General features: G+C 53.5%; 5 protein-coding genes across 5 annotated transcripts; 3 read left to right on the top strand and 2 right to left on the bottom strand.

Moving 5' to 3' along the window:
• Window positions 1-367: 367 nt before the first annotated feature.
• On the top strand, window positions 368-864 carry CORC01_08480 (uncharacterized protein; the record flags this gene model as incomplete). Its single annotated transcript, XM_022620110.1, has 2 exons — window positions 368-411; window positions 558-864. 2 exons carry the CDS (start codon window positions 368-370, stop codon window positions 862-864), a joined length of 351 nt encoding a protein of 116 aa, XP_022473422.1.
• On the bottom strand, window positions 577-1167 carry CORC01_08481 (uncharacterized protein; the record flags this gene model as incomplete). Its single annotated transcript, XM_022620111.1, has 3 exons — window positions 577-777; window positions 831-880; window positions 1122-1167. The coding sequence occupies 3 exons, from the start codon at window positions 1165-1167 to the stop codon at window positions 577-579; spliced, it is 297 nt and encodes a 98-aa protein (XP_022473423.1).
• Window positions 1168-3002: 1835 nt separating this feature from the next.
• Window positions 3003-4863, bottom strand: CORC01_08482 (cytochrome P450; the record flags this gene model as incomplete). The annotated part of the gene is made up of 5 exons (XM_022620112.1): window positions 3003-3165; window positions 3244-3410; window positions 3498-3812; window positions 3892-4680; window positions 4780-4863. The coding sequence occupies 5 exons, from the start codon at window positions 4861-4863 to the stop codon at window positions 3003-3005; spliced, it is 1518 nt and encodes a 505-aa protein (XP_022473424.1).
• A 1846-nt stretch (window positions 4864-6709) lies between these two features.
• Window positions 6710-8275, top strand: CORC01_08483 (prolyl 4-hydroxylase; the record flags this gene model as incomplete). Its single annotated transcript, XM_022620113.1, has 2 exons — window positions 6710-7010; window positions 7077-8275. The coding sequence occupies 2 exons, from the start codon at window positions 6710-6712 to the stop codon at window positions 8273-8275; spliced, it is 1500 nt and encodes a 499-aa protein (XP_022473425.1).
• A 3143-nt stretch (window positions 8276-11418) lies between these two features.
• Window positions 11419-13534, top strand: CORC01_08484 (major facilitator superfamily transporter; the record flags this gene model as incomplete). The annotated part of the gene is made up of 8 exons (XM_022620114.1): window positions 11419-11574; window positions 11683-11952; window positions 12086-12211; window positions 12269-12284; window positions 12343-12584; window positions 12664-13024; window positions 13096-13155; window positions 13233-13534. 8 exons carry the CDS (start codon window positions 11419-11421, stop codon window positions 13532-13534), a joined length of 1533 nt encoding a protein of 510 aa, XP_022473426.1.
• Between the last annotated feature and the right edge of the window lie 257 nt (window positions 13535-13791).

Here is a 13791-nt window from a genome sequence, read left to right on the forward strand (position 1 = left end):
GGAATTTCACAATTAGCTTGTGTTCAATGCCGGCCCGGTTCTACGCGCTCTGGTCCCGTCGCGGGCTTCAGACGCCAAGCCCCAGGTTGTCGCCATTTATTTTGGCTCCCCGATGTGTTAAATCAGATGTGACTGGACGCAAGTTGGCTTAAATCGAGTCCTCACCCTTTCTTGATGACGAATTGCCGAACTTCAAAGAGCGCGTGCAACTGATAGTTGCCGCGGCTGCTTCTGCTTACCTATATACCTGTGTCGGCACGATTTATATACAGCCTGGAACTCTAAGTGTTTGCGACTGAGTGTTCTTATTCAGGAGATCTACAGTCATTCAAAAAGCCACAAACCAACGAGAGCGTTCCAGACCGAGATGGTGCCGTTGGAAATCAAGGTCACACTGATGTGCGAGATCAGGTGGGTGTAGGCGGCGCGGCCTACGTAGTGGCCGGGGAAGATTGTCACGAACTAGGCGACACCGTTGTGATCGGTGAGCTGGGTGCCGCGGAGTAATGTACTGCTCATGCCGTCGGCGGCGTAGTTGCCACTGGTGGAAATGCCAGGGTAGATTCCGGTGTCATTTCAGTTCCAGATGTCGCCGGCAACCTTGGGGATGGGGTCGCAGGTGGCAACGTCGACTTTCTGGACCTCAAGGAAGGCGGGGACGCCGTCGCACGACTTGGAATCGATAACGTTGGAGCGCATGTACTCGCCGAAGATATGGTCAGAGCCATCAGTGATCTCAGGAGCCAATACGCAGGAGTTGTTCGCGCTGAAGACGTCCTCGAAGGTAACAAGATGGCGTTGTCACTGGGGCCGGCCTCGTTGTGGTTGACAGCCTCCCAGGCGGTGACCTCGTCTGCATCATGAAGGTTCTTGCTGGCAGCTGTGGAAATATTAATGAATTTTCACGAACTTATCTAAACGCCAATGGTAGCCTACGGGTCTTGAGTCCCTTCTTGACGCGGATTTCCTCAATTTTCTGGCACAGGGCTCAACGGCGCGCTTCTTCATGGCCTGAGCACCGGAGGTGTCGGAGCAGGAGTTTAGGGAGCGGTGGCCGTTGGCGGCAACGTTATCACAGATCTAGATGGTGCGCTTCATGCGGGCACGGCTATGGTGCTCACCGGATTGGGTAGAGACACAGCCTGCGAGGGCGAGGTCGGGGGCCATCGTTGATTTTGCTGTAGTACGACCAAGGTTGTAGCGAATGTTGGAAATGATACTAAGTATGTTGTTGCAGAAGCGACTACCATTGCTGTGATGGTTGCGGCTGATGATCTTAGATGAGAGATATCCGGCCCCAAGACCACCCTTTATCCAAACTCGTTCTCCGCCCATCAAGTATCTTCACTATCTACCAACGCGTTCGCCTCTGCGTGAGTGGACGACCGAGGGGACTTCGCTCTCATCCGATCCCCCGCCCAGCCCTACTATTTTCGATTCTTCCATCCAGAGCCCGCGATCAATCGTCTGAACGTCCGTCCAACCAGCACCGCGCAAAAGGCCATATGCTGCCCGTTGCCGTTGTGGCATGCAGGGCTTCTGAGCCTCACACACACGACTTCGTTCCCCGCTGGGGGCGCATTTGCGACTTTGGCGCCAATGCGTCTCCACACCGGTGCCTGTCCTTAAGCGTCCCTGAAATTCCTTAATTCAACTTCAGGGCACGCCCCGAGCGGGAAAGAAATACCTAGAGAAGTTTGACATGCAAAAAAGAGGGTGGTTCTAAAGTGGAGCCCCGCGGTCGACCCGGAATGGGAGCTATCTCGGGAGCCAGCTACTTATGAGTCTCCCACGTCACGTTTCATCGTTGTGGATCCCGATACAGGCGGAAAGGCTTCCCAACTTCGTTGACAAGTTTCCCAGCGGCACCGAATAACGAGGCCACTCTCCACTTAGCGGGTGGTGCCGCTGCGCCTTTACGCAAGCTTCAATAAAATTGGACTAAATTACGCTGACTCGAACAAACATGTTCAAAGTGACCAGCGCATCAATGAATGCGGAAATCTTGCGTAATAGACGAGAAGAAGAAAAAGAAACAAAAGAAGAGCTGACCCAGATAGGTGAAATGCTGATAATCAGCTTCGATTGACTTTGGACTCTTTGCATACAGGAAAGAATTTACATATACGCGTGTTCTCTTCCGGCCTGTCTTCGACATCATCATACGAGATGATCGTAATGACCTTGAAGGCCGACGCTCGTAACAACCTTGACAGCCGCTGTCACGGCCGATATAAATACCGGAACAGCATTCCTGTGTAAAAAGGCCGCTGAGCCATCCACATCCGAGTCATTCGGAATGAATCAAGAGTATGCCGGTAGCTAAACGTCTGCGCATCTCAGCAAAACAAAGACGACATTTACGGTTGCCTCTTTCGAATTGGCGTAGATTCAGTGAATCGCAGTCTTGGAGTCGACGCCAAAACCTCCTTGATTATAGATTTGCATCCAGAGCCTGGCGGGTTTTCAAGAAGAGAGAGGCTTCATTCACTTAACGTGTGCCGCATCACCCAGATAGCGAAGTTGGCCCCACGCCATGACCAGCCGACCGTTTCTGAACGGCCTCAAGGCCACATTCCATGAAGTAAAAGTGGACCGGATTCTCGTAGTATTACAGCAGTAGTCATTATTCAAAGAATCATGGTTGGGGACTTTCAAACGAAGCCGGGTGGTACCTTATCGGTAAGTAGTATCCATGTTGTTGTGGTTGGGCTTTAGGGTGATATTCATAATACAAGGTCCATACTTATGTAATTGACATGGGTGAACAGTATAATGAAGGCTCCATTTCTTAAGGCTGCGATCTCGGTGAGAGAAAGCTTCAAATAACGAAGCACTCATCTCAACCACAGTATTTGCTTTACCCACTCCGTCAACGCCAAGTCATAAGTCTTCGGACGAAAACAAACATGCATGCTACTACTCGTAGCCCGTCGAGAATCAACACAATGACAGATCTGTTGCCTTTGAATCCTCTCCACCACCGACGTATTTTGAGATCCTCAAGCTTCCGCCCTGGGCGTAAGGAAGACATTCACAGGCCCCTTTTCCCAGAGCAGATGGACTTGGCTCTTCTCGTCCCAGCCCCTGCATTCCTCCGATAGCTTCATGTCAAAATTCCAGACCATTCTGGCGAGGATAAGGCGCATCTCCGCGTAAGCTAGGCTAGATGCAATGTACCATATCAGTATCAAATCAAAGGAAAAGCACACACGTTGTGCAAGAGACTTGGATAACACATACTTCCTGCCAATGCAGTTTCTCGGACCGACCGAGAAAGGTTGAAACGCGTCCTTCTTATCGCCAGAAAAGCGAGCGTCATCGAGCCAGCGCTCAGGTATGAAAGAGTCGGGAAGGGTGAAGTTCTCCGGACTGTGGAAGACCGGCCAATGCCAGACCTGCACGAGAGTCTTATATCGCCTACCGCGTCAGCATCATCAACTATACTCTTTTTTTTCCTTTTCCCTCCCAGAGGAAATGGAACGGAATGGACTCACTCCACTCGGCACATATTGACCCAGGAACACGCCGCCATCGTCGGTGACCCTACGCACGATTCCCGTCGGGACGGGTGGGTACATGCGAAGGCCCTCGTTGACCACTGCCTGCATGTACGGGAGCTGCTGCACGGTGACCATCTCAATGTCATCTTCGGAGGTGAACGCGGTTCGGACCTCGTCAGTGAGCTTTTGCAGAGCTTGGCGATTTGTGCAGAGGTAGTACGTGATTGCTGACAGAGCCGTCGCGGTAGTCTCCGAGCCCGCGATAATGAGAACGGAGGAGTTGGATTTGAGTTCTTCAAAGGTGAGTTTCTAGGTACCACAGGTCGCGTTAGGATGAATAGACGGGGTCAATGGGGGCGCGGGGGGAGGGAGTTCGGGATTATTCTACCTGGGTGCCCTTTGTGCGCAACATGGAGTCCATAAAGTCTGGCCGCTCAGTCTCCATGGCGAGTCGTTTGGAAACCTTTTCTTGTGTGAGGGCCAAATGCTGCTCCCGCTTGTTTCTGAGATCGGCGGGGATGAAGTACATGAGAATCTTCTCGATGGGGGGGAACCGTCGCATGCTGTTCTTGAAAGAGTTGCCCTTGATTCCGTCGAAAATGAGCTTGACCCACGGATGATAGCCAGAATCGTCTAAGCAGTGGAACGGTTCCCCAAACGCCAAGTCGCCAATCACGTCAAAGGTCGTCCAGTTGTACCACGAGACCATGTTCAGAGCCTCGGAGCCTCCTCTGGCACATTTCTCGTGGAGTCGTTGGAAAAGCAGATCCACGTACTTTTTCACAATGGGCTGCTGGTCGAGCATGGACTGCGCCGAGAAGCCGTGGGACAGGGCTCGTCGGAAACGCGAGTGGTCCTCGCGGTTGGCGCCGATGATGCCGTGCCTGCTGTCCTGGGTGGCGACCGGATCTCGGCCGTGGTCGCCGGTGCCGTTCTTGAGGTGTCCGTGGAGATCTTTCCAGGCGTCGGGGTGGTTGTACGCGAGCTCGTTGGGGGCGACTCGGACAATGGGCCCGTATTCTTGATGCAGCTCCAATATCTTGCGGTGTATCTGCCCGGAAAGGTTGCTGCGAGTGAAGGGAATTCGCGAGGCTGCCCAGAGCTTCGGTCCGGGGTATTTGCGTAGGGGGTGGAAGAAGACGTTGTAAACGATGGTCCCAAAGAGGTAAGTCAAGCCCTATATGAGTGGTCAGATCCAGTTGGATTTGGCGTTTTCGACTAAAACAGTGAGACCCAATTGGATCCTAGCACCTTGGGTCAATACATTATCACATACCAGAGAAAAAACTAGAAAAAAAGCCGAACAGAGCGTATGAATATTCAGAATCTGGGCTGTAAAGCCAGTACTGAGGTCCGCCATGTTCGATGGTGTGGGTTCCTTGCGAGACCTGAAACTATCAAGGTGAAAACAGACGGGATAAACTTGACAGGTGGTAACGTCACTCCGAATTTAAGCCAGGCATCGATGCTCTTTTATCACCTTTGCTCGATTCAAGCGGCGGAATTCGGCACAAAGCTCGAAGCCCGAAGACCCCATGGACTGACCATCGCTCGTGAAACCACGGCGGCATACCGTTACATACTTGTGGAGGTGGATCAAGGTTATACGCGGTGTTGCGGCAGGCAAACGTCACCGCTGGTCGGGACTCGGATGGTCTCCGCGCTCTTGCACATTGAGTGCATAACTCGCCCGGCTTGTCCCGTTTCCGTTAAGTTGCCCCACTCGCAATCTAGATTCACGGCACTGATCCCCGTCCAGGATTCGGCAGTTGGATCCTCTTGTTACTTTCAAGCGTTCAGCGGGGGGTGACAGAGCGGGAGCATGTCCAACCAATGTCCACTCTGATCATGTCTCTTGTGTGTCCTGGTCAGGTGTCAACTGATTTTCCCTGATTGGTGCCCCCACTACCTCCGAGGGATGTGAACTGGCATCTGGGGTATACTCCTGATCGACGACTATGCCACACTTAGCCTTTGATGCTAGAAAAGCTGATCACTCTGGCATGGGAAATAGCAAGCCAAAGAGAAACTTTGGACCAAGATCCCGAATCATTCGATGCTGCTCTTCCGCCGTGGACGTCCATCACAGACTGGCAGTTGTCATGGGCTCTTGAACGTATCCTCGTTTTCGATGGGCGGCCAGAAGATGCTTTTGAGATAGGTAGTAGCGTGTATGGGTAAGAAATGCTGGGTGAACCCTCCGAATTGGTCGCATGTGCATGTGCACCAGCACCATTCCATCTGGTGGTGGAGAGTAGCGCCGTAGCAGGTTCTGGTTCTGTGCAGTGGAAAAGGACTTGACAGCTCACCGTTGACAGACCCAACGGCCTGCATAACCTGGTGTTCAGACGGTCTTAATTCCGGGTCGGATTTCGAGATTAATACCCGCCCCGTCTTCGGTTTTGCAGGTCAAAGCGCCCTGGGAAGAGTGAATGACCTTTTCTTGTGCAACAACAAACTCCGTCGCCTGACTTGATTGATCGGTTCGGTTCCTATTCTGCTCCGAACCGCCGGTGTGTACATGCTCCTGCGATTCAACGGCACGAGGCCTATTCCATCGACGCTGCCACATCACGACTTGCTACATGTGGGTTTCCCCAGCTGCTTCCTGAAGGTAAGGTGTGGTGTCTTTAGCCGCAGTGCAACCTGCTTTAGGGCGCAAATAGATTGGAGTGTCTGTTGTATTGTGGAGGACGGTGCGTGATGGTATGAAAATGCTCTAGATGTGGTAGAGGTCGAAATGCCAAAGGCGTTGGCACTTTGAGGATTGCTCAGCTTGCGTTTACATGTGGACAGGGTGACCGGGAAAACAACCTTGGGGAGAACGTAATTCCCTGCCATCTTCGAAACGACGCCAATTCCTACGGTATCCCATCACATCAAGTGCTGGATAGGTATTGGAAGATGGAGCGGGGAACAGATAATCATATTGGACGGCTCCGCCCAGCTAAGGGTACCCCAGATCCACCCGACCCGTCCCGGACAAACAGCGGCCCCACAGCGGGTTTCGGAGCGTTTGCCTCAGGCTGCGATACCACGATTGGCCGAACCCCTCGGCGGGGCAAGACCCTTGGAATGGTGGTGGTGGTGGTGCAGGCTAAGGTTGGTCCAAATTCTCAGCCCACTGAACGCCACCCTCCTCCGACTTGACCTCATCCCACTACCAAGCTTTCTCTGTCATCGTCAAAATATTGCGACAATCGGCCATGGCGAAGTCTAAAGCTGCTAAGAAGCGCAAGCAAACCGCGCAAGATGAACTTCCGCGCAAGGTGGTCAAGACCGCAGCGACGACAATTACACCACCCGACAGCGACGACAACACTGCCTCAAACCTCGAGCCCAAGAGCCTCCAGACGGTCATATCAGACGAGGAGCTCGACATCGCGATTGACACGCTGAACACACTCGCAAAATACCCGAACCTCATCAAATCGAAACAGTGTCGGGACCTTCGCGTCGCCGTCTATGACTTCCGTCAGAACTGCGCCAGCGGCGTCAACAATGCTCGTATGTAGACTCCGTAGATCGTACGATGCCATCGTCAAAACAGCTACTGACAATTGACTGCTCTAGCTGGTACAAACCTTGGCCTTACGGCACGAATTACCGGCGCCCTCACCGACGAGAAATACGACGACGCGAGAGTGCTGCTATCCGAGATGAGAATCCGCGGCCAGGAACCGAAGCTGGGAGCGCTCTGTCGCTGGGTACGAGACCTGGACGTCATCAGTGGCCTTTCCACCCTGCCAGAAGGAGAAGGAGCTGGAACCGCTATCCAGCGAACTGAAAGGGACAAGCAACGTCTCTTGGTTCTCGACGCCGTCTTGCGAGCCTGCGGCCACTCCGATAGTAATCCCAAGGCCATGCCCTTACCTCTTTCCTCGACACCCGGAATCGCCCTCCAAGACACCTGGGATCTCCGCTCTACCACGCCATCTCTACAAGTATACGCCTCTGTGCTTGACAAGACCATATTCGAATCGGCGCCAACCAATCTGGCTGCCTCTCTTCGCGTTATCGAACGAACACCCGGCCCGCTCCGGAAGCCGCCCAATCACCACGACGCACTTCTTTACACGACTGCACCAAATACGATACCCCTCATCGAAGAACGAGCACCAGTGACATCATACTCTCATCCTATTGTCCCAGGGCTTAGCCTTTTGAAGAACGTCCTCTCCGCAGATGAATGCAAAGCCATCATTACTGCCGGCGAGACAGTCCACTTCCTCCCGGATGCCCCTCTCCGCGAGGATGGGGATATCAGCATTCTCGCGCACAACTTCTACTGGGTTGTCGACACTACTTTCCACGATGCGCTGTGGTCCAGAGTGTCATCATTTGTTCCCCAGTCAGTCGGCGGACGACTAGTCCGCGGCCTCAACCGACGGTTCCGCGTGTACCGCTACGTCCCCGGTGCCGAATACCGCGCCCATATTGATGGCGCCTGGCCACCATCTGGCATTCTCCCCGATGACACGTATGTCTACGATGCATCTCCCGAGGAGAAGAAGCAGAGCTCCCTGTTTACGTTCCTCATTTACTTGAATGACGAATTTGAGGGCGGCGAAACAACGTATTTCCTCCCGGCCGCGCGGGAGGGTACACTGAACGCGTACCCCGTGCGACCGGTCATGGGCGGAGTTGCCATCTTCCCACATGGAGATGCGAAGGGCGCGCCTCTTCACGAGGGCACCGGTGTAAGAAAGGGTGCCAAGTATGTCATCAGGACTGAAGTTGAGTACGACATTAAGTCATCTGAGGAGCCATGATCAAGTACACTCAGAATGACAACCAATCTTACCTGTTATTGCGGGCTCTGGAGGTGAGACGTGAGCCTTGAACAACCGCGAGGCTCAGACCTAGGTCTGCATCTATCATGCAAATACCAACAGCCGACCCTAGCGCATATGCCCCGCTGTCGCAGTCGCTTCAGCGTCGATTCACCAAGGGCTCGATATCATGGTGGTAGTCGTATTGAATGTCTACTTGACTGGTGATAGACTCCGGCGTGGCCGTGAAGCTGTTATGGGTAGCACATACCCGGGTCAAGTTTTAGCAGTCAGCATCACATCATCGAGGCAACGTCTACCGATACTCTAGGATACTCTGTGATCGTCCTTCTTGGGCCACATATCGTTACCCTCATCAACTACCAAGTCTGAAGCTTTTCGGCACGGTGCAGGCGGTAGACTTGTTTGAATAGGCGTCAGGGCTACATTTGCTGGATATACAGCCATTGAAGGCAGTATCTCTATTGGTTTGACCTTCGCAGCTAGTAGAGGGCTGGGCCAAGTTTGTACAGTCAGCTAAAGCACGCACGACTGAAGCTTATCACCCTTGTCCATCTCCTGGGCTAGATGGACGGGCGCAACCAAGGAGATCATAATCAGATGTCATGAGGAATAGAGGACCATTGAGTTGAGCGGGATTGGGCGCCGGGGGGGAGCCAGGGTGTCGCCCGACGATGGACGTGGTGCCCCATAAATTCCAGGCATTAAAGGACTGTTCGGCCAAAGGATGGATATGATACAGGATAGACTTGGGCCCCCCTAAACATACGTCCGTAGCTTTTCAGGTATCAAATTCGTAAAAATATTTACATATACTTTCAATTTCCAGCCCTCGAATCTCCACTACCTGTCTCTTGACCAGGCCTGCAACTGACAGCTGGAATCCTAGGCTCTCAACTTTTGAAAGGAGCGCGAAGTATGCAATGAGAGTTGAATACACGTATGTTCTTATTTATAATCTTGCGCTTAATCATGTTTGCAGAGAACACTAGACCGTGGTCTTCACTCGGGGCGCCTTTACATCCAATGGACTCGTTCCAGGGCTGTTTTAGGTTGCATTGAGGATCCAGCCAACGGCCGTAATAATAGCATCAGAGAGTTACTGAGTGAAAGAGATAAGGCCGAGGAGAAGCGAACGAAAGCGGGAATGAACAGGCGCGCAGGCAGAATACCTAGATCACTGTCGCAGTAACGCCTCCGGTCCGGAAATATCGGGTCCCGGGAGGTAGAAGAGGGTGTCTCCCCGCCGCCAATTGTGCCGAAAAGCCGGGGCCCGGCCTGCAAAAGCGGCACCTCGGAGCCGCATGCACGTGGTGGGCAACACGGCCTTGGATTGGCCGCGACAAAAGGCCGCGCAATGGAGACAGCGTTGGAAAGATTTTTTTTTTTCCCCAATGCGAGGTGCTTGGGGTTGGAAATAATGTCTGCAACCTTGCCACGTGCTCTCATGTAAATGCTTGAGCCGCGCAATTTGTAAAAAGTTTTTTTGAGTTTTTTCTTTCTCTTTTAGTCTTCTTTTCCCAATCGAGAGGTGGTTCGGCGGTCAATCTACTGGCTGGGTCTCCGATTCATCGGAATGATTCATCGGGATTCATCGGGGACTTTTTGAAGAGCAGACGGGCTTACATGGTCTCATTGTCTCGGTGGATAGTGATTTTAAGAGCTAGCACGTGGTCAAATCAGGCGGCACATTGGCTCGAGGGTTCGCACAGAGAATGAGTGAATGAACTATTATTCCCATGTTGCACCCACAGAGTTTCTCATTATTGCCACAAGCACAACTGCACTAACTAACAATTTCCCCAAAGTACTTTAGCTCAGCATCAGTAGGGCCGCATGGGGGGAAAAAGTCTTGGCAGCAGACGGGAGAGTGCCAAGTGAAGTACCGGTAAGCCTCCTACGGCTGCCGAGAAGCGCTAGACTGCTTGGAAAAAGCTTAGCCGATGCGGCTAGGTAGCCAAGCCAAATCTTCCAATTGCCTTTCTTCCTGGACGATAACCATTGGCTGTTGCGGAAATACGACACGCGACAGCCTTCTGTGGTTCACCTTTTTTTTTTGGCCCTTATCGCAGCGTCATCTGTGCCACACTGCCACCTGTTGAACCTGTGGAAAGCGGGAGACAAGAGTCGAGAAAGCACATGAACTACTGCAAGTCTGCACGAACCAGCAGCTCGCCTAGCGGATGGGTAATATCGGGCTCCCCCCCTCCCTCCCTCCACTCGTCTCTCCCCGACTCTCCTTCAAAGTCGGTTGTTTCGTCCTCCCCAGGTGTACGAATGGTACGTATGGTACGTACGGTGTGTACCCGCACCCAGACAGACCGAAAAAGAGTATTGGGAATTAATTGCCAACTCCTCCCCCTCTTGCCGCATATCCGTGTCTTATCAGCATACTACCCGGTATTTGCCCGCAACTCTTATCCAATGTGGATCTGTTTTTTCTCAAGAGATGGCCAATAAGCCACTCGTCTGCCTCGAAAGAATCGCCCTTTGGAGGTGACTCGTGGGAGGAGGGGAGACCCCGTAGGATTCTTTCCCTTATGTTGCATCGGGGTTGGCCGCCCGTTCTTGGGTGTACCCGGCCCCCCGTCCGCCGGGGAACAGGGTGGGGTGGGACGGGACACCAGAGGCATTCCCATGGGTTATCTCTCTCTCTCTCTCTCTCTCTCTCTCTTTCTCACACACCAACACTTGCTCACACAGAACGAAGCAGCCAACAGCAGAACTGCTTCCGAGGGCGTGTGGTAAGTGGGGTGTGGGGGGGGGGAGGGAAACAAGATAAAAGCAACATGGGAAGAGGCCCTCTCCTCTGGTTGGCAGGTCATGCCGTGTGGCTAGCACCGACGAGCCTGTGATCGTCCGAATAAATACCTTGTTGATTTCCCCTGCGCTTCTTGACTCGGCGCGCCTATCGCCTTTTTAACCTTTGCGCCGCTCTGCACAACCTTCATCCTCCCTTCCCCGTCTCACGCACATACAGTCTCTCTGTGTTGCTGTCATCTCTCGATCATTTGCTCGTCCTTCCTGTCGCAGTCGTCGCTGGGTTTCCCTTTGACACGCGGGGCGCCAGCGTGAGCACTTACACGAGAAGAAGAGCCGCCCCCCCGGTCAAACTCGCGACGATGCTCAACTTCCGAGGAAAGAAGTCGGCCGAGTCCGAGGCTACGGCGCAAGAGGCCGTCGCCATCGACGATGCGCCCCGTCAGCCGTTCCGAAAGGCCATTGTGCCCGTCATTGCCTGCGGCGCCGGTCTCTTCTCCGACGGCTACATCAACAACGTGAGCGCCAACCCAACTCTTGACGCATTCACCATGTATTGCGGCCCTCTTGGTAATTAAAGAAATTGGTACTGACGCGCGCGCGCGCATGCGCCGGGGGTGCCACAGGTCATTGGATCCGTCACCACGGTCCTCGCTCTGCAGTACGGCGACGTCTACAAGAACTCCAACGCCAAAAAGTACGTCAGCGACATCGCCTTTGCCGGCACCGTCGTCGGCCAGCTCGCGTTCGGCTGGCTTGCAGACCACTGGTCGCGGACCAACTCGCTGCTCGTCTCGACTGTCATCCTGGTCGTCTTCACCGCGCTCGCTACCGGGTCCTACTACAAGGGTGAGGATATCGGCATGTTTAATATGCTGGCTGCCTGGCGGTTTTTCGTAAGTTGCAAAGACCCGACCACTATTTGATTTTTTGGCTGCTTTTTCCACCTGTTCGCTCGCTCCATTTGTTGGGGACTGGATGGGCGCTCAGAAAAGGCCAATTGTTAACGTCATCGCCATGACATTTTAGGTCGGCATCGGCATTGGAGGAGAGTACCCCGCGGGTAGTGTCGGCGCAGCAGAGTCTACCGGCGAGCTAAAGTCGGGCTCGAGAAACTTGTGGTTCATCATGTTTACGAACACCATGATTGATTGGGTACGTATTGTACAAGTTCCGGAACATCACTTGCCTTTTGCTGACTCGGTCAACTAGGGATTCGTTATTGGCGGTTTGTGCTACAACTTTCTTGATACCGGGGACATGATGATACTGATACATAAAAACAGCATTTGTGCCATACGTAGTCGCGGCCGCTTGCCACAATGGCCACTACAGCACCATCTGGCGCACCAGCTTGGGCATCGGCGTCGTGTTCCCCATGTTCCTCTTCGTCCTCCGTCTTTTCGTCAAAGAGCCCGCAGCCTCGACCAAGAACTCGATGCGCTACGCAAAGACGCCCTACCTGCTATCCCTCAAGTTTTACGGCTGGCGCCTCTTCGTCGTCAGCTTGATCTGGTTCATCTATGATGTTAGTCTAAATCTTGCTGCCCTAAAAGAAGAAGGCTCTCTCTCGGTGATGAATTTGTTCATGCTAATGTCCGAAATAGTTCTCCTCCTACTCGTTCGGAATCTACTCCTCAACCATCCTGAGCAACGTGTACGGCGATACGGCCCCGCTCACCACCGTCTTCGGCTGGAACACGGTCATCAACCTGTTCTACATCCCGGGTACCATGCTCGGCGCCCCGCTCTCCGACTGGCTCGGCCCGCGCTACGCCCTCGCCCTCGGCGTTATCTTGCAGGCCGTTGTCGGCTTCATCATGGCCGGCGACTACTTCAACCTGTCGCAGCCTAGCATGATTGCCGGCTTCGTCGTCGTGTACGGCATCTTCCTGGCGCTGGGCGAGGTCGGGCCCGGAAACAACATTGGCTTGCTGGCGGCAAAGACGTGTGCGACGGGTATCCGCGGTACGAAATTGCCCTCGTTAACAACCGGTTGAAAATCTGGCGACGCGTGCTGATGGAATTTCACTCAACAGGCAAATATTACGGCATCGCTGCGGCGATTGGCAAGATTGGCGCATTCGTCGGCACCTGGGGTACGTCCAAAATGGCTCATGAAATTGCGACGCTGGAGAGAACCCACGCTGACAAAAAGTCTTTTTTTTCTTTTTAGTTTTCCCCTACATTCAGGCGGCCGGCGGCGACAACGCAGTCGCATCCGCCCAGTATCCCTTCTGGGTCTCCTCCTCGCTGTGCATCCTGTCCGCGGCCCTCGCCATCTTCTGCCTGCCGCATATCGGCCAGGACACCATTGCTGTCGAAGACCAACGCTACCGGGCTTATCTGGAGGCCAACGGCTACGACACCCGCCAGCTCGGCATGATGCGCGGCGAGAGCTTCGAGAACACCGACGCTGAGATCCCCGTCGAGGGTCTGACGGAGACCACCAAGGGTGAAAAGGTGGTGGTAGCTTAAGAGGCCCATGAACCTACGTCCTAGTGATGCAAAGTCGTTTTGAAGCTCCTCATGACAAGGGCGAACGGTGAGCGTGGAAGAGTAAAGATGACGCGGGACGGGACAAGATCTGAAGAGCCGCGATGATACCACTTGTGAATTAAACCTGCTCATAATACCTATTGAATAATGTCAGACCTACCTCCTGAGTCGTTCCGCTGCCAAGGAAACAGCTCTCTCCAGTGTACTACCTGATGCTGAAGTCGGACGCGTTCAGG

This window comes from Colletotrichum orchidophilum (assembly GCF_001831195.1).
Source record: "Colletotrichum orchidophilum strain IMI 309357 chromosome Unknown Scaffold_72.1, whole genome shotgun sequence".
Taxonomy (NCBI): Eukaryota; Fungi; Ascomycota; class Sordariomycetes; order Glomerellales; family Glomerellaceae; genus Colletotrichum; species Colletotrichum orchidophilum.